General features: G+C 42.0%; 1 protein-coding gene across 8 annotated transcripts in view; it reads left to right on the top strand.

The window, feature by feature from the left end:
• TCF20 (transcription factor 20) overlaps positions 1-25,668 on the top strand; it is a 131,060-nt gene that overhangs the window by 83,137 nt on the left and 22,255 nt on the right. For 7 of the 8 annotated variants that reach the window (XM_063396074.1, XM_063396073.1, XM_063396072.1 and 4 more), the window contains one exon: positions 1,179-6,791. In XM_063396074.1, coding sequence (XP_063252144.1) covers positions 1,215-6,791 — 5,577 coding nt within the window. In that variant the 5' untranslated portion in view covers positions 1,179-1,214. The remainder of the gene's footprint in view (positions 1-1,178; positions 6,792-25,668) is intronic. The other variant, XM_063396079.1, reaches the window with a different exon arrangement.

The following is a 25,668-nucleotide window of genomic DNA, read 5'->3' as shown; positions in this document are numbered from 1 at the left end:
AACATTCTTTTAAAGAAAGGAGTCTCTCCAGATGGCTTTATCCTTCTTTTTTTTTCAGGAAGAGAAAACTACAAGGTATTTCAGACATGAAGTGCTTTTGTCATCTGTTAATTTTGGGGTTTGGTAAAAGCAGTATACATGCACATACTTGTTCATTATCGTACTTTTCTTAATGCATCTAGTAATGTGACAGGCTTTTACAGAGGGACTAACCAGGGTCCCCAAACAACTGCAGTTGTGGTCCAGTCCTTGAGGGTGTCATAATTCCACATACTGAATAATATGTTGAAATAAAGAAGAGAGCCTTCCTGGAGTTTGTTTACTTATTAATTGGTTATATAAATATAGATGATCATACACAGTATTCCAAAATATATATTATATTCTGACTGGCAAGTGTTTTCAGTTATGTTTAATTCAAGGTAATATAAAAGTCCTGAGGGATGAAGTTGTAGACTGTTTTGCTCAAATGGAGTGAACTTGCCTCAGCTTTCCATCCTGTAAAGCAAAGCAGATGGCTGGGGGGGGGGAAATGCAATGTATTGTCTTGTGTTGGTTTTCACCTAGGACTGTCACTGGAATTACTCAGGAACTGAGCATTGAGTATGCTGGTGCCAGTTTCTTTACGTACTCACATAGATCCTTTCATTGGGTTGTCTTGGTTTGAGCTTGGTCAATTGTAACTTGAGTGATTGCCTGCAGAGATCTTTCCCGGTGTGAAACGTGGACCTTGGATATCATTCCCGTGGTAAATTCAAGTATGGTTTGAAAGTGTTGCAGGGTTCTTCTGGCATCTTTAAGCATGGTAGCAAAGTACTTGGATACTCCCAGTATGAGCCATAGGGAATAGCTGGAGGGTGAGGATTGTTCTCCTTTGCTTTGCAAATATTGTTGGAAGTTTCTCTCTTCAGGGGCACATAAACACAGCCAGTTAGTAAATGATGATGGGGAAATATTAATGCTGGAAATGCACTCCAACTGGTAGTAGGCTACTGGCCTGGATTACCTAGAAGGTTGGCAGGTTGCAAGAAGAGGGGTTAAACATTGATGTACCAGGAAGTAGAAGAGAAATACTAAATTTTAATTGCTGTTAAAACAGGGAAATTGAGTGGGGTACTGATGTGACTGGGAAACATACTATACTTTTTTTTTTCCCCTCTATTTTTCTCCATATTTAGGAGGGCTTTCGAGCTACTGCTCTGCTGCTGAACAGCATGCAGTCCTTTCGGGAGCAAAGTAGTTATCACGGAAACCAGCAGAGCTACCCGCAGGAAGTGCACACTTCATCCCGACTGGAAGAGTTCAGCCCCCGCCAGCAGGCCCAGATGTTCCAGAGCTTTGGAGGAGGTGCTGGCAGTGGACGTCGTGGAGCAACAGGAGCCTCTACAGCAATGCCTGGTGAGAGCTCTGGCCATCAGAGCTACCAAGGTTTCAGAAAAGAAGCAGGAGAGTTTTACTATATGCCTGCCAACAAAGATCCAGTGGTGTCAGGAGGGCAGCAGCCACCTCAGCGCAGGCCTTCTGGACCAGTACAGAGCTATGGGCCTCCTCAAGGGAGTAGCTTTGGGAGTCAGTATGGGAGTGAGGGACATGTGGGCCAGTTCCAAACACAGCACTCGACCCTTGGGGGTGTATCCCACTATCAACAGGATTATACTGGTCCTTTTTCTCCAGGGAGTGCCCAGTATCAGCAGCAGGCTTCTAGCCAGCAGCAGCAGGTGCAGCAGCTGAGACAGCAGATCTATCAATCTCATCAGCCTTTACCGCAGACTTCCAGCCAGTCTGCTTCTAGCACCTCACACTTGCAGCCAATGCAGCGTCCATCCACCCTGCCTTCCTCTGCTTCAGGCTACCAGTTACGAGTGGGTCAATTCAGCCAACACTATCAGCCACCTTCGTCATCCTCCTCCTCCTCTTTCCCTTCCCCACAGCGTTTTGGCCAGTCAGGACAGAATTATGATGGAAGCTACAATGTGAATTCTGGGTCACAGTATGAAGGCCATGCTGTGGGTTCCAACGCACAGGCCTATGGGACCCAGTCAAACTACAGTTTTCAGACTCAACCGATGAAAAGCTTTGAGCAGTCTAAGCTGCCCCAAAGTGGGCAGCAGGGTCAGCAGCAACAGCACCCACCTCAGCATGTAATGCAGTATTCAAATGCTGGCACCAAACACTCTCTTCAAAGTCAAGTGGGACAGTACAGCCAGACTGAAGTTCCTGTAAGGTCACCGATGCAGTTCCACCAAAACTTCAGTCCAATCTCTAATCCATCTCCTGCTGCATCTGTGGTTCAATCTCCAAGCTGCAGCTCCACCCCTTCTCCACTCATGCCAGGTGGAGAAAATCTCCAGTGTGGGCAAGGCAACATGTCCATGGGTTCTAGAAACCGAATCCTGCAGATGATGCCTCAGCTTAGTCCTACACCATCTATGATGCCAAGCCCCAATGCTCATGCGGGTGGATTCAAGGGGTTTGGGCTGGAAGGACTGCAGGAGAAAAGGCTCACAGATCCAGGACTGAGCAGCCTCAGTGCTCTAAGTTCTCAAGTTGCCAATCTGCCCAATACAGTCCAGCACATGTTGCTCTCGGATGCCTTGGCACCCCAGAAAAAAAGTTCCAAAAGATCATCCTCTTCCAAGAAGGCCGACAGCTGCACCAACTCAGAAGGCTCCTCCCAGGCAGAGGAGCAACTTAAGTCTCCCATGGCAGAGTCCCTGGATGGTGGCTGTTCCAGTAGTTCGGAGGATCATGGGGAAAGGGTGAGACAGCTGAGTGGCCAGAGCACCAGCTCAGACACCACTTACAAAGGGGGTAATTTAGAGAGACCCAACTCCTCACCAGCAGAAAGCTCTCAGAATGAGCCATCAAAACTCAGCAGCAGTCCTGCAGCTAGGGAAGATGTGGCCTCACCTGATGGGAAGGAAGCTGTGGTGGCTGTGGAAAATGTCCCAAAAGTGAACGAAAAGGCAGTTGGGGTGATTGTCTCCCGGGAAGCCATGACAGGAAGAGTAGAAAAGTCAGGTGGACAAGATAAACCTGCACAAGATGATGCTTCCACAGCCCCTCAGGTACCAGCTAGCACTAGTGGAGCAAAAGAAGCTGGGCATGCAGGGACACAGCAAGAAACTCAAGGAGGAGGTAAAGGGAGCAAAAATGGCGACAACACTAACCATAATGGGGAGGGGAACAGCCAACCTGGTCATGCAGTTGTTGGCACGAATTTTCCTGCAAGAACAGAATCTTCCAAGACTCCTGGCAGTTTAAGATACAGCTACAAGGATAATATAGCACCTGGTATACAGAGAAATATTGGTGGCTTTCCACAGTATCCGTCTGGTCAAGAAAAGGGGGATTTTCCAGGGCACTGTGAGCGCAAAGGCCGTAATGAGAAGTTTCCTAGTCTCCTACAAGAGGTTTTACAGGGGTACCACCATCATCCGGACAGAAGGTATTCAAGGAATGCACAGGAGCATTCTGGGATGGCTGGGAGTCTGGAGGGAGCCATGAGGCCCAACGTTTTAATTAGTCAAACCAATGAATTGACCAATAGAGGCCTCTTAAACAAAAGCATGGGAGCCCTCCTGGAAGGCCCTCACTGGGGTCCCTGGGATAGGAAGTCGAGCAGTGCAGCTCCAGACATGAAGCAGATAAATTTAGCTGATTACCCTATTGCTAGAAAGTTCGATGTGGAGTCTCAGTCTGCTGCCCATGAGGCAGGAGCACTCTCAGAGAGGAGATCAGTGATCTGTGACATATCTCCATTAAGACAACTTGTAAGAGATCCTGGCCCTCACCCCATGGGGCACTTGGGTCCTGAGGCCAGAAGCGGAAGGAGTGAACGTCTTGGCCCTGGCTTGAGCCAGTCGGTAATACTCCCTGGTGGTTTAGTATCCATGGAAACAAAGATGAAAGCTCACAGTGGGCAAATAAAGGAAGAAGATTTTGAACAGTCAAAGAGCTCAGCTAGTCTCAATAATAAAAAAACAGGAGACCATTGTCATCCTGCTGGCATCAAGCATGAATCTTTTCGAGGCAATGCCAGCCCTGGAGCTGCAGTCTCTGATGCTGCTTCAGACTACATGCCCCAGCAGGACAGCAGATCAACACAGATGAGACGAGGACCTGGCAGAACTGGAAGGGGTAAATCATCCTCTCAATATCAGGATCTTGCTGATAAGCTGAAAATGTCGCCAGGCAGAAGCAGAGGCCCAGGGGTAGATCTGCATCACATGAACCCACACATGACACTATCTGAAAGAGTTAGCAGGGGTTCCTTGCATTCTGTCTACCCTCAGAATTCAGAAGGCGCATCTCTGGCTTCACCATACCACACAAGTGCTAGGCCTCATGCTTTTGGTGACCCCAACCAGAGTCTGAATTCCCAGTATCATTACAAGAGACAGATATACCAGCAACAGCAAGAAGAATATAAAGACTGGGCAAGCAGCGCTGCTCAAGGTGTGATTGCTGCAGCTCAGCACAGGCAGGAAGGAGCAAGGAAGAGCCCAAGACAACAGCAGTTTTTGGAAAGAGTAAGGAGTCCCTTAAAAAATGATAAAGATGGAATGATGTACCTTCAAGGTAGCTCTTACCATGATACTGGAAGCCAGGAAGCTGGGCGCTGTGTTGTGGGGAGTGACAGTACTCAGAGCAAATGCACCGAACTGAAACACGGCAACCAGAAGTTGCAGCATCATGAATCTGGTTGGGACCTCTCTCGGCAAACTTCCCCTGCCAAAAGCAGTGGCTCTCTTGGAGCAGCCAATCAAAAAAGATTTTGCCCTCAAGAAAGCGATGGGCATCGACGAGAGGAATCTACAGATTTGCCCAAGCCTAGTAATGCTATGCTTAGACTCCCTGGCCAGGAAGACCAGTCTCCTCAAAACCCATTAATTATGAGGAGGAGGGTCCGTTCTTTCATCTCTCCTATCCCTACCAAAAGACAGCCACATGATATGAGGAGCAGTGGCAGTGAAGATAAAGGACGACTGATGACTTCAGCAAAAGAAGGAGCTGATAAAACATATAACTCCTATGCCCATTCATCTCAAAGCCAAGATGCTGGCAAGTCAGTTGCAAAGGGAGATTCCTTCAAGGACCTGCCAAGTCCTGATAATAGGAATTGCCCTGCTGTTTCCCTTACAAGTCCGGCAAAGACCAAAATATTGCCCCCAAGAAAAGGGCGAGGATTAAAACTGGAAGCTATTGTTCAAAAAATTACATCTCCTAATATCAGGAGAAATGTTTCTACCAACAGTGGTGAAACTGGTCCAGATACTGTCACTCTTGATGATATCCTCTCCCTCAAGAGTGGACCTGAAGGAGGAAATGTGGCTGGACATGGACCAGAGGCTGAGAAGAGAAAAGGAGACATGTCAGATCAAGTGGGGCCAGCAAGCCAGGATACATCTGGTGAAAAAACTGCAAGATCTTCAGAAGAGTGGCAAAGCAGCGAAGATGATAAAAACAAAAAAGAGGTCCCTGAACCCACCAGTATCGGTAAAGAAGGAGCAGGATCCAGTGCAGCACCACTGCCTTCTCAGAAGTCAGGTGGTCAGGGAAGGTCTGATGGATCTGTAAGTGGAGCTGGAGCTCTGGCCTTTTCTGACTCAAAAACAATTTCCCCTTCCAGTGTGTTCATTTCTGAACCAAATCCAAAGTCTGAGGAAAAAGATGGAGATGTGACCAACATTTCACCCAAGCCAGATGGTTTCCCTCCAAAGGGATATTTCCCCTCTGGAAAGAAAAAAGGGAGGCCAATTGGGAGTGTGAACAAGCAGAAGAAGCAGCAGCAGCAGCTGCCCATGCCCCTGCCTCCCCCACCAGCACCATCACAGCCTGCAGAAGGGGCAGGTGCTGGTGAGCCAAAGCCCAAGAGGCAAAGGAGGGAGAGGCGAAAACCTGCAGCACAGCCACGGAAGAGGAAGCCTAGACGGGCTGCTCCAATCGTGGAGCCTCAAGAACCAGAGATCAAGCTTAAATATGCTACCCAGTCTGTAGATAAAACTGACTCCAAGAATAAGTCCTTTTTCCCCTATATTCATGTGGTAAACAAGTGTGAATTAGGTGCTGTGTGCACAATCATAAATGCGGAGGAAGAGGAGCAAAACAAATTGGTAAGGGGTCGGAAGGGACAGAGGTCTTCAACACCCCCTCCTAGCAATGCGGAGAGCAAAGTGCTGCCCACTTCAACTTTCATGCTGCAAGGCCCTGTAGTAACGGAGTCTTCTGTCTTAGGACATCTGGTTTGCTGCCTGTGTGGCAAATGGGCCAGCTATCGTAACATGGGTGACCTCTTCGGTCCTTTCTACCCCCAGGATTATGCAGCTACCTTGCCTAAGAATCCACCTCCAAAGAGGGCCACAGAAATGCAGAGCAAGGTCAAGGTACGGCACAAAAGTGCTTCTAATGGTTCGAAGACAGATACTGAAGACGAGGAGGAACAGCAACAACAGAAGGAACAAAGAAGCCTGGCTGCTCATCCCCGCTTTAAGAGGCGGCACCGCCCTGAGGACTGTAGTGGAGCCTCTCGGTCACTTTCAAGGGGAGCTTCTTGTAAAAAAGCAACCACTGATGGTGGCAGTGCTGGTGAAAAAACTCCTTTGGACTCAAAATCGTCTATGCCCACTTCAGAAGGTGGCACTGAGCTGGAGTTACAAATTCCTGAACTACCTCTTGACAGCAATGAATTTTGGGTCCATGAGGGTTGTATTCTCTGGGCCAATGGGATCTACCTGGTCTGTGGCAGGCTCTATGGGCTGCAGGAAGCTGTGGAGATTGCAAGAGAGATGGTGAGTACCTAACCTTGCTATACAAAATTATTTTCTTTCATTAGCAAATGTGTGCCATTTAGAGTACTGTTTTTCCCTATTTTTCTCTCATGTCTTAATCATCTTTTATCTTTAATAATTTTCTAGTGATGTCCTTTTGATGACCTCACTTAGATCTCTGCTACCTGGTCAGATAAGTTTTTTTTGGACATAAAAAAGATGGGTGCTTATTACCTAGTAAAAGTTCTGGATGTCCAAAGGCTTTCTCGTGACTGCTGCAATCTCTTTGCCCTTCCTTCTTCTGTTCCGTTAGATATTTAGTGTTCTCTAGGGCTCTTCTTGGAGTCATAGAGTGAAAGGACAAATGGTAGCAGATACAAATTGCAGCAAAGAAAATTCTAGTTCAGTTAGGCAAAAAATTTCAGTGAGGTTAGTCAAACATTGGACTGAGAGAGGGGAAATGACAGAAAAGGTGTGAAATTGCCCTAGTTTTGGACATGCAAAATTTGCTTCTGGGCAAAGCCCTAAGCATCTTTATATCTGAAGTTGGACCTACCTTCAAAGTTGGCTCTGCTTTCAGCAGGGGCTCCTTCTAGTGTGAGTTACTCTGCACTGTAATACATATTGCACAACTGTAGGAGAATTTGCAGGCCTTGCAAAGTAAAGTGGATAGAGGGACTTGCACAAGGTCTGTAAGCATTGAGTGAAATATGCATGGGTTTAGTATTGAAAAATTCATCATTCAGAAATTATACTGAGCACGAGTATACAATGAGTGAGAAGAATTAGGTAAAATTAAAGCTGGGACAAAGGAAAAACTTGATTCACAACTGCCTGGTTGTGGATGGACGTACTCACTGTTCTTGATCTCCTGAGGCAGAAGCTGATGCTTTAAAACCACAGTTATGTGCCTTGCTTTGCCATAATCAGTATCCTGCATCCCCTTTTTTATGGTTATCTTTTTTGTATTGTTCTCTGTCCTGGGTCAGACCATGGAAGAGGCATAGAACTACTTTTTTCTGTTGCCCTCAGGTTCTTCCTTTTCTAAACGGTGTTGGGACCCAGTTTTTATTTTATCTCCTCTGTATTGTTACATACAGTGTGCTTGTTACCTCCCCATGAGCTTTTTCTCTTCAAGTTTGATTCCTGGCTTGTTCTAAATTTTCACTCAACTGTTCTTTGACAGTAATTACATGCTTCTTTGCCCTAACTTGATTTGGCTTGCATTCTTGTTTCTAGTCTCTAATGAAACATAGTCAGTTAATTTCATTTGGTTTTCACTGAGCCATGCCTGTGTGCTTGTTCTGATGCAGCTGCTGAATTCCTTATCTCGGATAATTGCAAGGTTTCTTCCAGGTTCTCCACCACCATTTGGACTCTACTCACAATCTAGCCATGCTTTCATTTGTCTGTTAGTTCACCAGTACTTTGAATTTGTATCTCTCCAGCCTGATTTTCCCTTTTCACTGTAGGTAGGGTGTGTCTCTCAGGATTCTGGTTTTCCCCAATAGCAAATGCCTTTTTTTAAAGTTCTTGAACCACTTGAGTTGTACTCCAGTGATTGTTTTTGAGTCTCCATTTGTGCAAAGGACATAAGCCCAGCTGTGCTAAAACATGCTGTGTTGAGAGGCTCTAATCAAACTTGTGAAATAATAACAGTCTGTTATCCACATTTTTATATGTAGTTTGCATGTTGTTTGGCATCTAGTTCTCTTTCTGCATGGAATCTTTATGACTTTCTGATTGAATATGCTTTGGCTTACCCTTTATCACTTTCTTCCAACTGTTACAATTGTCTCCTCCTTACAAATAAGACATTTTTTCCTGTTCTTCTTAACCATTTCATCTGCCCTTATGGCACCTTACAAAAATATCTCCTTGTCTCCCTTGAACTTTGTGTTCTTTTCCTCTACCCTTACCTTCTTCCCCTTAATCAGTTGTTCAACTCCCCTGTCTTTTCTTTTCCCTCATAATGCCAGTAGAAATGTTTCTCATTTTTTTTAAAAAAGTACAAAATGCTTGTGGCCTCTCTTGCATTTGCAACTACCTCTTAATTTCTTTTTTCCTTTTTCATCTCAAAGTTCTTTGAGTGCATTGTCTAGGGCTCTTATCCTCCGCTGTGGCTTCAGTTGTGCTCTACTGCAATTGTAATCAGTGTTTACAGTGATCTTTTCCCAGTTAAGGTTCAGATCCAGTGCCTAATCTTTCGTTTTTCTGTTGACTACATTGTCACTATCAGCTGTGCTGCTTTTGAAGTGTTGTTCCACTTTTTCTGCCTGTGTCTTTTGATTATCTCCTTGCTTTCCATTGTATTCTTCAGAGGCTGTTGTTCATTACTTCATGTTTTTTCTGTGGAGCTCACTAAAGTTTGCTTGTGGTCTTCTATTTATCCTGGAATACTATGCTTTTGAGTAGCTTTTGGTGACTCAGTCACTTTCTTCCAGTCTTGTAGAGCTTCTTGTTTTCTCCAGATTCATGTTCTTCTGGCACAGACTTAAAAATTGTTCTTGAATTCATAGTGAGTTTTCAAAATCTCACTTAAAAAAATCTCGCTTTAAAATATGGCTTTTAATCTACATCATCTGCTTACTTTCTGTATATGATAAGTAATATGTAGTCTTTCAGTGCTCTCCACTGTTCTGTCTAGGTCCATTTTTAATCTGTTTATAAGACTGAGCTTTCAGAGTCAGGGACCATTGTCTTGTGTGTACATTTTGTTTTGTTATAGAATCATAGAATGTCTTGAGTTGGAAGCAACCTTAAAGATCAAACCCCCTGCTGTGGGTAGAGACACCTCCCACTAGACCAGGCTGCCTAGAGCCCCATCCAGTCTGGCCTTGAACACTTCAAGGAGTGGGCTATCCACAACTGCTCTGGATAACTCATTCCAGTGCCTCACCACCCTCACAGTAAAGAATTGCTTCCTAATCTTTAAGCTAAACCTACTCTCAGTTTGAAACCATTCACCCTTGTCCTGTCACTACATGTTCTTGTAAAAAGCCTCTCTTTTATGTTCCCTTCAGGTACTGAAAGGCCACAATTAAGTCACCCTGAAGCCTTCTCTTTTCCAGACTGAGCAATCCCAGTTCTCTCAGCCTTTCCTTGTAGGGAGAGGTGCTCCATCCCTTTAATAATTTTCGTAGCCTCCTTTGGACTTGCTCCAACAGGCCTTTTTGTGCAGAGGACCCCAAAGCTGGAATACAGCACTGTGGGTGGGGTTTCACCAGTGCAGAACAGCTGAATCCCCTCCTTCATCCTGCTGCCCATGCTGCTTTGGATGGAGCCCAGGATACAATTGGCTGTCTGGGCTGAGTACACATTGCTGGGTTGTATCCATCCTCTTGTCTACTTGCACTCCCAAGTCCTTCTCAGCAGAAGATCACTGCCCTTGATCCCTTCATCCACCAGCTTGTGTTGATACCAAGGGTTGCCCCAACCCAGGTGTAGCACCCTGCATTTGGTCTTGTTAAGCCTCTTGATATTTCTGTGTGCCCACTTCTCGAGCCTGTCCAGATCCCTATGCATGGCATCCCATCCATCAGGTGAATCAAGAGCACTACTCAGCTTGATGTTATCTGCAAATCTGCTGAGGGTGCACGTGATCCCTTCATCTGTGTCATTAATGAAGTACATTAAATAACACTGTTCACAGTACAGACCCCTGAGGGACACGACTGGTCAATGATGTCTGCTGGGACTCTCAGCTGTTGATCTCCACCCTCTTGATGCAACTGTCCAACCAATTCCTAATTCATCAAATCCATCACTCTCCAGTTTGGAGAGAAGAGTGTTGTGTGGGACTGTCAAAAGCCTTGCATCTCAAAAGCATTACATATAAATTACATCCTCAGCCTTTCCCAGGGAGAAAGGAGGAGTCACTCCATCATAGAAAGCCGCTAGGTTGTTTAGGCAGGACTTGCCCTTTGGTGAAGCTGTACTGGCTATCCTGAATCAGCTCCCTGTCCCCCATGTGCCTTAGCATAGCTTCCAGGACGATCTGTTCCATGATCTTCCCAGGCACGGAGGTGATGCTGACAGGTTGGTAGTTGCCAGGGTCCTCCTTTCTGCCCTTTTTAAAGATCTGTACAGTGTTTCCCTTTTTTCACTCACCTGGGGTTTCACCTGACTACCAATTTTTCAAGTACCATGGAGTGTGGTTTACCAATTACATCAGCAAACTCTCTCAGGAATCGGGGATATGTATTTTCAGATCCCGTTGACTTGTGTGCATTCAGTTTCCTCAGATGTTCATGAGCCTAATCTTTGCATACAGTGGGAGAGACACTTGCCTGCCCCAGTCCCCATCCTGTCATCCATCCACTTGAGATGTAAGGGAAGAGAGGTTGCCATTGAAGACTGAGGCAAAAAACCTCAGCCTTCTCCTCATCCATTGTTAGCTGTTTGCCTGCATTGTTTGTGGTGGGAGTACCCCTTCTTTGTCCTTCCTTTTCTGGTTAACCTACCTGTAGAAGCCCTTCCTGTTATTCTTACATTCCTTTTCAGGTTCAGTTCCAGCTTTGCCTTGGCTTTCCTCAAACCATCCCTGCACAACTGAACTTCATCCCTGTACTCTTCCCACGTTACCTGCCCTTGTTTCCACTGCCTGTGTCTTTCTTTCCCTTTAGTTTGACCAGGAGTTCCCTACTCAGCCATCCAGTCTCTTGCCTTCCTTGCTCAGTTTCTTGCTCCTGGGAATTGCTAGCTCTTGAACTCTATGGAAGACTTCCATAAAAATCTGCCAGCTCAGTTCTGCTCCTGTGTCCCTGAGGGCACTCTCTCAGGGTACTCTATTGACTATCTCGAAGAGCTGCAAGTTTGTTTTTCTGAAGTTCAGGGGCCTGATTTTACTCCTTACCTGACCCATATCCTTCAGGACTGCAAAATCCACCGATGCATGATTGCTCCAACCCAGGCTGCCTCCCATATTGATATCCCCAGTTAGTTCATTTACACTGGTGATCATCAAATCCAGTATCGGGTTCCCTCTGGTAGGGCTACAACCTGGCTCAAGAAGCTATCCTCCATGCATTGCAGGACTCTCCCAGATTGCCTGCAGCTTGTTTTGGTACTTTCCCAGTAGACAGCAAGGTGACTGAAGTCCCCCAATAGGACTGGAGCGTGTGAGCACGATGCCTCCTGTAACTGGGGCAAGAAAGCTTTGTCAATAGGCTCCCCTTGGTCAGGCAGCTGTAGCAGACCTCAGCCACAAGGTTCCTTTTGTAGCCTGTCTGATTTTTACCCACAGTCTTTCAACCAGCTCATGGCTGTTCTTCGGAGATGGCTCTTCATACTAAATGCACCTCTTGATGTAGAGAGCAACACGTCCACCTCTTCCTTCTTTCTGTCTCTTCTGAACAGCTCATAGCCATTGATAATCACACTCCAGTCACACAATTTGTCCCACCAAGTTTCAATAATGGCAACTTTCATTTCAGATCTTAACTTTCCAGCAGCTTGGGGGCTTCCAACTCCTGGTTGTTGCCCATGCAGGATGCTCTGGTGTAAAGGTACCTTGGCCAAGCTGTTGGCTTTGTCATCTTCCTGGAGAAACACCCTTTAGCTTAATTCCTTTGAGATATTTCCCTGATGTATCCCTGCTGGCTTCTGTTACCTCAGGAGTCCCTGGCTTGCCTCTGTAAGACTCTGAGTGTGCTCCAGTGTGGCCAGCACATTTCAGAGTCAGGGGCAGAATGCCTTCACTAGAACCCTGTCCCTCTAACTGTTGCATCTCATCCCACAGCTTGTCAAGGACAAGCCCAATACTGTCTCCTTCCGGAATCAAAGTTCAAAGCTCTGTATTGTGTCTCATACAAACACAGAATCTTAACGCAATGCTGGGCTCCTCTGTATAACATCCATAAGAGTAACCCATTTATCACCCCTGTGACAAATAATGGAAAAGGTTTTCTTCTAGCACTTTTCTTTTCCTATTGTAGTAAGCTGTTGAGCTGGGGTCTCCTCTGGAAGCAGTGTATCCTCATCCCTTCGGCTCACAGAGGGTTATGTGCAGCACTAAGATGGCCACAGGATATTCAGAGGTGTGCCTGCCAGAAGCCATCCCCAGGCAGTGGAAAGGTTCTGTTGAGCTCAACTCTTCTGCCCTGCTGCCCGAGTAAAGCTTTCTGGCTCACACAGCTGATTTTCCTATGGTTGTTGCATATGCTTTTTCTTTACCTCCTCTGTGCTTTGCAAGTGCATTTTCTCTTTTTTTTGTCTGACATGCAGTTCATTAGTGTTGCTGTCATGGAAAAGCAGATGTGCAAATCAAGTAGCTGCTTCCTACCAGGAACAAGTAGAGAGATATGTGCACAGGCACACAGGAATGTAGCTCTTGTATTTTGTCTGCAGGTAAGGAAGGACATTAGCATATGGTATATGAAGGCTCATGATCCTGGAACTGGATAGTTCATGTATGTAACTCATTCTGAGCAAATTAAATACTCCCATAACGCAAAATTACATAAACTGTCTGTGATACCAACAGGGTAAATATGCACCAATTTACACTGAATCCATATCATTAAGTGAGTTGAAATACTTTCTTTAGACACCTGGCTCAGTTGCTGTTGTTTATGCAGCACTCTGGAATAGAAATAGGAAACTTAAACCTCTAGTCAAAGGCCATTGGTGTAGAGGTAGTGATGTAAGTAACTTGTCCTGTGTTTCTTCTTCTCAGACAAGCTCACCTATTTTTCATCACATGAAAGCTTATAGATTTCCCTCCTGCACATCTGTTTCTCACCTGCTTTCCAGAATCAGAAAATATTTTTTTTTTGCAAAATTGTTTCTTATATGTATAAATGTCTGTCGTACTGCAGGTTTTTTTGACAACTGGCCCATAGTCAATCTCAAGAAAGGATTTTTATGTATGTGAAGATGCTCAAAGATCAAATTGTACCAGATGCTCTAGAAGAATTCCTGAGAAGGTGTTATCTTAAAAACCTTTATCAAAGTGAAGTGACTCTCATGAGCTTTGAGCTTTCCTCAAAGTCTGTTTTCACCCTGGACTGAAAATGGTGTGTTATCTGCTGAGCAGCAGTCCAGGTGGTTTCCAGTGTGCTAGAATCTGCCATTCTTAAAGGCAAAAAGGTGTTCCTTTTACTCTAGTCACTTTTTGGTTCTGAGATGTGATCCGATTATTTGGGCTGCTTCAGATGCAGAATGACTTAATCCTTCTGCTTATTTTGAGCTCAAATTAGATACCCAAGCAGATGAACCTAACTGCCTAGGAGTTTGTCTCTCGCATAAACTGTTAATACTTAGTAACAGTGCTAAATGGCCTTCTTGCAGTTAGACTTTCTTTGTTCCAGTGCTGATGAAATCTTAAACTGGAAAAAATGCCGTCTCCTTAGTGCTAGGTGATCCTGTTGCTTATAAAATGTTTTCTTTCAAATACTGAAGGTGGCCAGAAAGTTTCCTGTCTTGTCTATTTTTTCACTATTTTTTCTATGAATGAGAAGTTTATTTCTATGGAAGATGAAGTATTGGTTACCTTTGAAACTGGAAGAAGGAAGAATTATGGAGTCACTTTGGTATTTGTCAACAGTTTTAATGTTCAGAAGAACTGATGGTCTTTATTCTCAGTTTTAAATATATGAAGCTATAAATGAAGAGAAGAACAATGCAAAGAACGTTCTTTGTATTAAGTTGAATCCAGGGTAGTTCAGCTATTGTTTCCTAAAAAGCTGTTCACTAGGACATGGTATGCTGTTTCTTACAGGGCTTTTCATAAACATGTTTTTTCCCTAGGCTCTTGTGTAGCGCATGTGTTACTTCTGGTTGGCATGGGGTTTTTTGTTTGTATTTTTTTCCTTCTTCTGCCTCTGCTCTTATGAGAATTGACCTTGCTGAAGGTAAATGTAGCTTGTGGTCCTGCTGAGAGTGTTCTGTGAAAGTTTGCTTATGCCTCTTTTGAAGAGCTCTTTTAAAAGGTCTAAAAATGTAATGCTTTTCTCATCAATTTCTACATCTCTCCCAACTTGAGAAATCTTATAATCCTTATACATGGAAAGGAGTCTTCGAACCTGTTTTCTTTGTTGCTCCTTGTTGAAAAGATCATCTTGGATTTCAGTCAGGTAAACTTTAGAGTAACAAATGATGAAGGGTGAAATGTGCCCATGATCTACAGTATAGCAGAAGAAGATTCTGTGTTTTCTCTCACCAGTGTGGAGTTTTGTCTGTCCAGCTCTCCATGGATTCTCTTTCAAAGCCTGCTATTTATCCAAAGTGGAGAAATCTACCCGCCTTTGGACTGTTAACAAGCCTGTTTTGAAGGTCTGATAGACTTTAGTTATGAGAAGTTTAGAACCTAAATGCCTTGAAGCCTCTTTCTCTTCAGCTTGATACTAGATATTTGAATTTTTCATGACTGTTGGGCAGTGGCAGCCTTGTGCCTCCTGTTGAGTATGTCTTTGTTAGTTGTAGTGTTAGAGGTAGGTTTGCATGTTACCTGAATTTCACAGGGAACAGCTCCTGCTTTTGTACAGCTAAGTTGTTCTTGATTAAAGACTCCTGATAGTTGATCTTCCACAGTATCTTATTTGGAGGAAATTGCCTTTCTATAATACTTTGTTTACTTTGATGCTTTTGTAGAACCATTTTCTTGCGTTTAGCTCCACCATTCTGGACCCTGGCTGTAAGTTGGATAAAGAAAGGTGCCTGGAGGGATCACTAGGGTTTAAGCTATTTATATTCTCAAATTTGGGAAATTAAAGCCTAACAGAAAAGCTCCCATGCTCTGTAAGTAATTGCTTATAAAAGGTTCCTGGCTGCATAGCTAATCAAGTGGCTAAGCCAGGGAATCAGTATGAACTGGGAAAATTGTGAAAGGTTAGCTACCTTTGGCAAAACAAAGCAAAACAGTTTCTAGCTCCAGAAACTGGAGTAGTGTAGTGCCATACAAGTATAAAAGTATCAGTTGATTCTGAATATCTCATTTGGCACAGGTAGGCTCTCTTATCCCTAAGCCAGACTAGGAGGGAGTTGCTGTCATGAGGAGTGACCCTACTTTATCCTCTTTGCAAGCTGCTTGCTTCCACTGTTTCTCTTGTGCTAGATCTACCACCTGTGCATTTGCACAGTGAGTTGATTTTTAGCCAGCTAATCCATCAGAAGACTAGCTTGGGGTTTTATGCCAGATCAGCCATGTGACTTTGCTTACCCTCTGAACCATGTTTGCTGTGTCTGAGAGGGAGTGTCCATTCCACTGGTAATTTTTTAATGATAACCATTAACTTAGCTATAACATAAAATTGTGCCCAGGTGCCACCAGCACTTGAAAGGTTTAATGTCTATGGTACTATTTTATAATGTTGGGAGAAGAATGTTAACCTTTTATTCATCATCCTTCTTTGTAGAGAAGAAAAACATGCAGAACCTAGTAATTTTTTTCTCCCCCAACCCCAAACTCACCTTCCCCTCCCAACCCTCCCCCTAAAGCATGAAACAAACAAAAAAACCCTCAAGTGAAGTTCTGTATTAAGTCAGGGTTCAACTGAAATAATAATCTGCTGCTTCAAAAATAACATGCCTGACAACACACAGGAAGGAACAGTTGTATGTCTACACCTAGATCTGTATTAGTAAGAACACATTTCAAGAGCAGGAAGAAGAGACACTGGAGCTCTTTAGTTTTTCACTGGGGAAAAGGAAACCAGTGGTGGATTTAAAATCACTACCAGCAGTAGTTGGAAAAGGGGTGTATTGAGAACATTGTGTGCTTGTTTTTATCTCTGGAAACAGCTTTTAGTATGCTTTAGCCCTTCAAATGAGGATTGCCACAGAACCTTGAGGCACTTTCTACAGTGAAAGCAGAAAAGTTTCCTTAAAGTGGCTGAGTTCCTGGTTTTCATTGACAGACTGTGCCCAAATACCTAGTTGTCTGAGCTGGAAATGTGCACACTCTATTGTAATACTCGTTTTCATTCCTCAGGAAATGGCAGCATCTTTAATATTCTTCTGCAGTGTTAGAAAAATAAAAAAGCATTAAATTTCGGGTGGTGCAGAAATTCTGAAAGACAGTTGAATGATGAACTTCAGATTTGATTTTCTCAGAAGGGCATTGCCATCTGCTGTGCTACTGAAACTCCATGCTGTCATGACTCCTGCTCTGTTAGAGTGTTCCTTCACAGAGAGGAGAGTCTGGGAAGAGCCCCTGTTGTTTCTCAGTTCACTGCCTCCCTCTCTTGGGGACCTAGAAGTGTGAATCACTACTGCTGCAGCACTTGGTAGCTCACAGCAGCTCTGTGCATTGGTACCATAAGCCTTAAATGCTGAAGAGCTGAGCAGATGGAATCCACATGTATATGTCTGATGCAAATGAAATTAGTTTTCTTTGGCTTTGTTGTGAGTAAAGTGAGGTAAATTTGGTGCAGCCTATTGGTGATTATTGACTGCAGGTGATAGTAAGCACCTTTTTAGTACATTTTAGTTGAGATCTCGAGCACAAAGATGATGCTGGTAAGAGCAAAGATTCCAGTATTGACCCCCTTGTAATGGAGAAGAGAGAAGATGCAGGGAAGTACTTTCTGTGCATCTTTACTAGCAGACTCCTTTGTCATTAGTTTATCCCAAAATACAGGCATTATGTCTGTGCTTGCATGTGGTTTTATATTGTACTGTTTGTCTTGCATGTGGAGTGAGGAAAGTGGAAAACAGATTTACTGACAGTGGAGTGTTGGGAAAGAATAGGATGTTTACAACATTAGTTGTAGCCAAGAGCACTGGAAACTTGTATGCAAAAAGCAGCTTGCTCATTCCATAGTTACCTTTCTATAAAGCATCAGAATGCTCATAATCTGTGTACAGTTTTAATTTAAAAATACATTTAAGTAACTTAATTTTGAGGGAGCTCTTCCAAATGTGAATGAGGCCTTCTCTGTGCAGGAGATTTCTAGACAGAGCTTTAGAGCTTTGTCTGGCTTACAGACAAGCTCACAGTCTCTCTTTTTTTTTTTTTTTCTTTTTTTTCTTTTTTCTTTTTTTTTTTTTTTTTTTGTAAGATTTCGATTGTCTGTTACCATAGGGGTGCCAAACTTACTTAATTTTCAATAGTGAGTGAATGCAATCCATTTATGTGTCATTTTAGCTTGAATCTTTTTAAGCTGTGCTGGTAAAAAGCTTATTAAGATTCCCCAAAATTCTGGAGGAGGGTTGTTGTGTTGTTGGTGTTTTGTTTTGTTAACTTAAACTGAACAAATTTTTTCAATTTAGACTAATTCCAGATGGTTGTCACTTCAGCTGTATTCCTTTAGCTTTGTTAGAAGAACACTAGTAGCAAATAAGTTTATTCTGCCCCATGCCACTGTATTTAAGATGGTGTATATTTGATTACAATTGGGCAAAAATGCAGACTTAAAAGCATGTTTCCTTATTTTTGGGGAAAAATTATTTCTTTTTTCATCTTTCATCTGTCTTAGTTTGGAAAGAGGTCAATTTCTGAAGGTAAGAATTCATGGTACTTTGTTTTATATAATATTTAATGGATTATTAGAACTATGTTCTATCTTTTGTAAGACCTTTTTAAAATAAAAATATCTACATTTTTTCAATTTTATTTTTAAAATAAGCATTATATTGAATTCTTTGATCACTGAATAAGTAAGAACAATGCTTCAATTATACTAGTGTTTTACCATTCATAATAAAGGAAAACTCTCCAAGCGTGGCAGTGCAAACCAAGTTTATAAAAGGTTATCCACACATAAGGCTTTATGCAGTAGCCACATTGGAATAAGAATTCTGCAGGCAGAACAGGGACATTACTGATGGTGGTATGAAATTACTTTAAAATCATGAATTCACAGGATGGTTTGGGTTGGAAGAGACCTTGCAGGAACACCTTCCATCAGACCAAGTTGCTCAAAGCCACGTCTAGCCTGGCCTTGAACACTTCCAGGGATGGTGGGGCATCCACAGATTTTCTGTGCAGCATTTCAGTGCTTCACCCTCACAGAAAAGAATTTCCTCCTAATGCCTAATTTAAACCTCTCCTCTTAGCTTAAAACCATTCTTCATTGTTCTGTCACTATCTTCCCATGTTGAAAGTTGTTCTCCATCATTTTTATAAGCCCCTTTAGGTACTAGAAGTGTCTATAAAGTCTCCCTGAAGCCTTCTCTCCAGGCAAGTTCTTTCTGTGCAGCACATAGTGCCTGTGGTTTTGGAAGGAGCCAGAAAAGTCGTTTGGGTTCCCTGAATCTTAAACTCATCCTTCTTAGCTAATTTATACTATGCAACTCAGCCTGTTGTGCTCTTGCTAGTTTGTCGGCAGAGGAAATATTTTTCAAACCATTTCATACACTTAGCTGGAGTCTGCATATACAATAGTCTTCATGGATAGAGCACTTTGGCAAAAAGTTATTAATGAGCCTTCATTGTTATGGATTGGATCCCAGCCAGCTGCTTAGTGATTAAAGTTTAATTGTGTGATGATTAGTTTTCATTAGTAAGCAATTAGCATTTAACAGCAGTCTTGTATTGCTAAAGCTATAGGCGAACATAAGTGGCTAGAGCAATGTTGAGGGAGAAGGTCCATAGCTGGAGATGTGGGCACAGAGCTGTTTGGAATACAGGAATAAGAATTCTGAGGTTAGTTGACCTCATCAGCCTGTTCCTACTGCAGCATTAAACCAGGAGGGTGGATGGGAGTGGGAAATGGAGCAAATGTTCAGAAGAGCACAGCCTGCACATTGGGCACAGATACTGGCTGTGGATTAGCCCATATGTAGGGAGTTAACAAAAATAATCATAATCCTGAAAAGGCCCTTTGAAGTTCTGAGTTGCTCTCACAGTAACGTTGGTTTTCATAGACTTGTCCGTCTCCTTGCCACAACTTAAAACCCCTTTTTCAGAATTCCCCTCTGAATTGGTGAAATTCCCTTTTTTTACTGTGATAGCAGCCCATGATTGCTTTGTGCCACTGTGGGGTAAATTAAGAGAAAGATGAATGCAGGGCAAGGACTGGGAGAAGTGAAATGGATGAGGGCAGAGGGAGGTAGGAGTATAGCAAAACGTCAAGGTTTCCTTGCTGTTAGAGGTACAAAAGAATGAAGAATGCCCCATGTATACCATTTCTACTTCACTGAGGATTCTGTTGTGAAGATGAAATATGGTGGTATTTTCATCCAGGCTAAATTAGGGTTGTATGAAGCCATTCTTCTTGTCCACACCTCCACTTCTGCCAGCAGTAGTGCTCTGTGACTGAACCAAGTTAGGTAGCTGATCTAGCAAATCCCTCCCTCACCCTATTCCCATTTTACTCAGGCTAATTTTTTGGCTGGACTAGCTTTCTTGACTTTCAGTGTCAATATTGACACAGAGAAATGCTAGGCATAGGAGGGGGCTGCAGGCTGAGCAAGAACAAACTTAGGTCTTAAAATTATTTGGAATTGAGAGGCCTGGTCAAGATCATTACTTCAGATGGCAAGTTCTTCCAAAATTATATTGCTAATTAAGCAAAGTAGTAAATTTAAAGTTTAAAGTTTGTCTAAGGTGGTTCTCAAATATTTATTACTAATGTCAAATACATCCACCTCATTGTCTAGATATAGGAAAAGATAGTGGGTTTTCTTTATTATGATCCCATGATGAAGAAGCACTAGGGACTGGATGCTCCCTTCCCTCCCCTGGCCTAATTTGCCAGCTAGAGTAATCTAAAACACATTTGCTTCCAGTTAAAAGGTCTCAAGTAGCTACATTTTCTTCTGAGAAATTCTGACAGTCCTCAGTGTGTGACTTTAATGATGTAGATCTACTTAAGTTGTCTTCAGACTTGCCATAGGAGGAGAAGGATTAGTGTAGGACCTGGTCTGAAATTCCAGCCAAAGGCACAAGACATTGCTGAGTGACAAAAAGCCTTCCCAGGGCTCTGGGTGTTGCAGCTGCACTGTTTATCACTGCCTGAGCTACTGGTGGTAAAAATAGATTGCATATGCCTTCCTGAGGTCTGGCTGCACAACTGATTATAGCATAAGTACAGTCAGGTCTTATCTCAGCCAGCTGAGTTGTCTGGATCATAAGCTTTCCTTCTGTTTGAGAAAATATTAAAAGTTAATATTAAAAACTGGTTGTGCAGTCTTCATTTATTAGTGATTTTTCCCCCCATTTTGAGCTTCTTGCATGTTTTCTTTTGATTTGTGCTTAGAACTAGGAGACTTAACTCAGCTGTATTTCGTTTTCTCATGGCTACTCATTTCACAACATGGTTTTGTTGTTACTTTGCACTAGACTGCTGTTAATTACAGCTTTTCTCTTGCCTCCAACGCTTTTATTCTTACTGAGAACTCACATTTGCTGAGTTTCAGAAAGTTGTTGATGATTAAAGGCGACTGACCAGCTTCATAAAAGACTTACTGGCAGAGGAGGGGAAATAGGAGTAGGGCATCCTGGCATGAATCTCTGAAATGGGGACTTTTCACTGAAGGATACTGCTGATCAATATGAAGCTTAAAAGGAAAATAAAAAAGGTGGGTAGGGATGGGAGGGAAAAGCAAGTTCATGTACTCGAGTTCAGGTATGAGAGCTGTGAACTTTTCTGACTTCATGCCTGTGCTGTCAGAAATTGCCTGCATAGCCTTTGAGAAGTCATCTAAGTCATCTAATTCTGTAAAGCGGGCTTTAAGACCACTTATTTTGTGACCATTAAGACAAATTTTTAGGGTACTTTGAAAATATAGTATGTTTTTAAGTTGTCAGATGTTCTCAGTTAAATTGGAAGATTAGGAAGCTGATACAAGGTTTCATGGTTTAGTTGCATAGATATAATGGCAGGAACTTAAAGTTCATTCATGTATCATTTGAAGTCAGGTCCAGAAAGGTAATTTAAAAGTTTTGTAATGTGTTCATTTGCTGTTAGCTTTCTCTTTTCTTGTAAAAAGTCAACATGCTGAAAATACTAATATCAATGTACTTGACCCATAAGTAAGTTAATTGTTATATTTAATTGTTAAGATTTTTCTTGGACAGTAACTCTTCAAGTTAAATTTAATCACTAAAATTTCAGAGTTGACACAGTTCATAACTGATGCTTTCCAGAAAACCAACATTATTTTTTTTAACGTCAACTTTAGGAAATCGTTTAGAAAATTCCAACACTCACATTATAGGTACATAAAACTCTTTTACAAGGTTTTTTTATTCAGTTGTAAGTCCTGTACTTTAATTATTCTTCCTTTGAAGAAGTTACAGTTTATCATTGGGAGGTATAAGGATTCTTTAGTGACGCCACATGGTACCACTCTTCTAAGCAGAATCTTTCAGAGGCACTTCCTGGGGAACAGCAGTTATGAATAGTTACCAATAAATTCAGTTTCCTGGACAAACAGCGACAAGAGTAATGCCAAAAGAAGAATTGTCTACTCTGAAGCTGTTTTAACAAAGGAGACTTTAATATTGATTTACTCTTCTGCTTTTGGGCTAGAGCCTTCAGAAGATAAAGGGATAGGTATGAAGAGGGTGTGTTTATGTAAAATACAAGAAAAACAAAATAAAAATAACTGTATCCTTTGAGTTCTACCTCAGGTGAAAAAAAGATTGAAATTTCTCTTTGATCTTGTCCTGTGATTTATTTCTAGTAACCTATGGCTCATCCCAGCCCTTTTTGTTATAGTGCAGATTGATCTAGATTTATAAAACTGAAGGTGTGGCTTGAGTAATATTCTTGCCATTACCATGATTCAGCAGTGTTCTGAGCCTAGATGATCTTCATTAGTCCTTTCCCTTCAGATCTCAGGAGAACCCCATCTAATCCTTAGGTGGAGGAGGCTCTTCTCTCAAGAGAACCACATTATGTGTGTTCTTTAAAGAAACTACTGACCCTAACTCAGCTGCTGTGTAATATCCAGCTGGAATGCCATCCAGGCTTGGACTGCTGCTATTGATGTTTTCTGCCTCTTCTAAACTGCTGCTAGCTCATACCATGTTTTCCTGTGTCGTGTCTGTGGCACGCCTGCAGACACTACATATTCTTTTATAAATTCAGTTTGGAATTCATAAACAGTACCTATTACTGTAATGGGCAGTTTAAACAGCGCATATATTATTGTGGTTTGTAGGGTGTTTTTTTCTGATGATTCTTGAATAATGAAATAACATATTGTCTAAATACATTCAGAATTTTGGCCAGCAAATATTACTTTACATAGAGCACCTGAGTATCTCAGGACATTTCATCATTGTGTGCTAATTGTATACTTTCCCTCAACAGTGATTGATTATTTATTGCTGTGATTCATAAGATTTTTTTTTTAATACTGATACGTTACTTGACAGCTTATCACTAAAGAGAGATCTACCGACTTGCATGCATTTCTCTTTCTGCAAGCATTGTGCCTTTACCTGTTCTCTTGGATTCATCTTCTGCTGCTTTTCCTCAGTGGTAGCAACAACCACGAGTGACCTCAGGAATACTTACTCCTTATTGGAGATCTGCTGCCAACCACTGCTGCTGTGGCTTTCTAGGGGAGCTGTCTTCTTTAAAGTTATTGAGTAGTAGTTTTCTTTGCTACCTTTTTTCCTAGAGACAAGTTATTTATTTCCAGTAAGATAAACATTGTAACTTTTTCACCTATCCTTGCAGTGAAATGTATTTTGACTGTGCAGGAAGTGGTTTCTCAGACCTCAGTTTAAGAGTTGGTGTTCTTAGTAAACTACAATTTGGATGGAATACTGTTGCAAACATTTGTTATTTTAAATGGTTGTTTTCACATTCCTACTTCTTTCACATTCATCTGCCCCCCTCCTGTTTTCTTATGCTTCAAACATAAGGTACTCATCATTATTTTATCTACCTTTATCCTGCTGCTTTTTCTTCTTTCAGTTTCAAGAACTTAATATTTACTTCCAATCAGTACACCCTGGCTAATTTTATAATTTCCTAAATGAAGTGCTTCACTTTGAAAACCCTGCTTATTTACCTTTATTTTTCTTCATGCATTTCTTCAAAGCCCTTCTTGTCTGAGATTTGTGCTGAATGACTGGCTATGCTTAGCCTGCTGCTGAGATGGACTCTGCCCAACGCTCAGTCTCACTGTTCCTATTTCATCCCTTTGCATCCACCGACGCCTTTGTTCTCTTTATCAAAGTATGTTGCAGAGTGGGGCTCTGTTTATGGTGAAGACTTGCACAGATTATTACAAGTAATGACAAATGGTGTATTTCTGTCCAGTGTTACAAGTCTTTGAGTCACTGGACGGGGTGAGTTTGTGCTGCATCCTTTTCCTGTCAGGTTGCATAGATATGTAATATCTTGTCAAAATATTTTCCATTTACAGTGTGCTTTTATCAAAAGTATTTCTTTGTTTTTAAGCCTTTATAAAGATTTTGTTTCTGTTGTATCCACTGCTCCTAATAACATAGTGATTGTGTCTGTAATGAACCAATCTTTGTTTTCTTTTGAGCCTTTTAGTAAATACTCAACATCATGTCTTTTTTTTTCCTTAAGATGAAAGCTGGTTCTGCTATCCAGTTCACCTCTTGAAATCCTTGAGTTTATTGCATTTTCTTTTTTATGTCAGGTTTTTTCCTTTTTTATATCATACAGACATTGATACTCAAAGCTATTGATTTTCTGGTAATTAATTTATCAAAAAATCTTTTTGATGATGGAGATGTTGCTTTCTTTTAAGGTAACTGCGTGCTGTTGTTTTATACTCTACTTGGTAGGTCTTGCACTAAATGGAAATTCATGCTGTATTTGGATATTTTCTGTAATCAGTATCCAAGATGGCTGGGAAATAAATCTAGTACTGGTAGAAAATCCAACTGGAGTAAATGCTCTCTTGCTGACTGTGCTGTTCCCACAGCTCTGTGCATCCTTATCACATAATCACTGCAGGAAAATTGGAATTTCTTTTTCCTCTTTTAAGTCTGCTTTTCTATCTTTTGGACCTTTTTGCCACTAAATTGCACTTACTGTAGCATGTTCAATTCTCCCAACAGTCAAGATAACATAAACTGTATAATTCTTTCTGGTAGACTTGCGTACTTTGGGAAATTCAAATCCCTATACTTACAAGTGGTTTTCTGAACTGTTTCTCTTATTCAGGGTATATTATTTTATCAAAGGAAACAAGATTTATGAATTTCTTGGCTTCTTGGACTTGGTAGTCTATGCATTATTTTAATATTCCTTTTAAAATATAAAATGGCTATGTAGGTATGTGCTTAACCTGTTTAACTCAAATTAAACATGCTTTTGCCACACCATTTAAAATTACTGGTTTTGTTAATTTTGCTGAATCTGTTTTAGCTAGCCACTGGTTGACTCTTGAAGGACCTAACCTCTATTCTGGTTCAATTACACTGGGTCTTTATTTCATTTGTTTTTTTCTCCTTCCATTTTGTAGACGAGGCAGGAAGGGTTCATCTCCCTTCTAGTCTTATTTGGCTTTTCAGTAGTCTCATGTATTCATGCACATTTAAGCCTTTGATCGCTCCATCAAGTGAACAAAACTGGCTTGTAAGGAGTAGTGAACATGAATTTATCACCTAGGTTGGATTTCAGTCTTTTATATAGCGCTACAGTTTAGCTCAACCTTCCTGTTAGAGAGGTACAACTGAAAAGTCTTAAAAACCTGTAGCCAAAGAGTATTTATTTGGTCCTTGCATTCTTTTTGATAATCATGGGGAATTTTTTTTGTTGTTCACTGTGGAATTTCACAATCACATCTCTTAGTCTACACAAGAACTGCCTTTCCAGACAGGTGCAAAAGTACCTTTTGTTGTGGTATCCTATCTTCAGCAATGACCATGCATTTACCACTTCACTGCATATATTCAGAGATTTGTAGTAAACTAGGCGTGTGCAGAATGATAGTTGCATATTTTCTCCCTCCTTTCAGCAACCACAGCTTTAGAGTTGTAGCTTTGATATCCCTGTTTACCAGGCAGAGGCATACCTGT

Source organism: Prinia subflava, chromosome 4 (assembly GCF_021018805.1).
Source record: "Prinia subflava isolate CZ2003 ecotype Zambia chromosome 4, Cam_Psub_1.2, whole genome shotgun sequence".
Lineage (NCBI taxonomy): Eukaryota > Metazoa > Chordata > Aves > Passeriformes > Cisticolidae > Prinia > Prinia subflava.
Note: the sequence above shows the minus strand (reverse complement) of the source record. Positions and strands in the feature narration are given on the sequence as shown.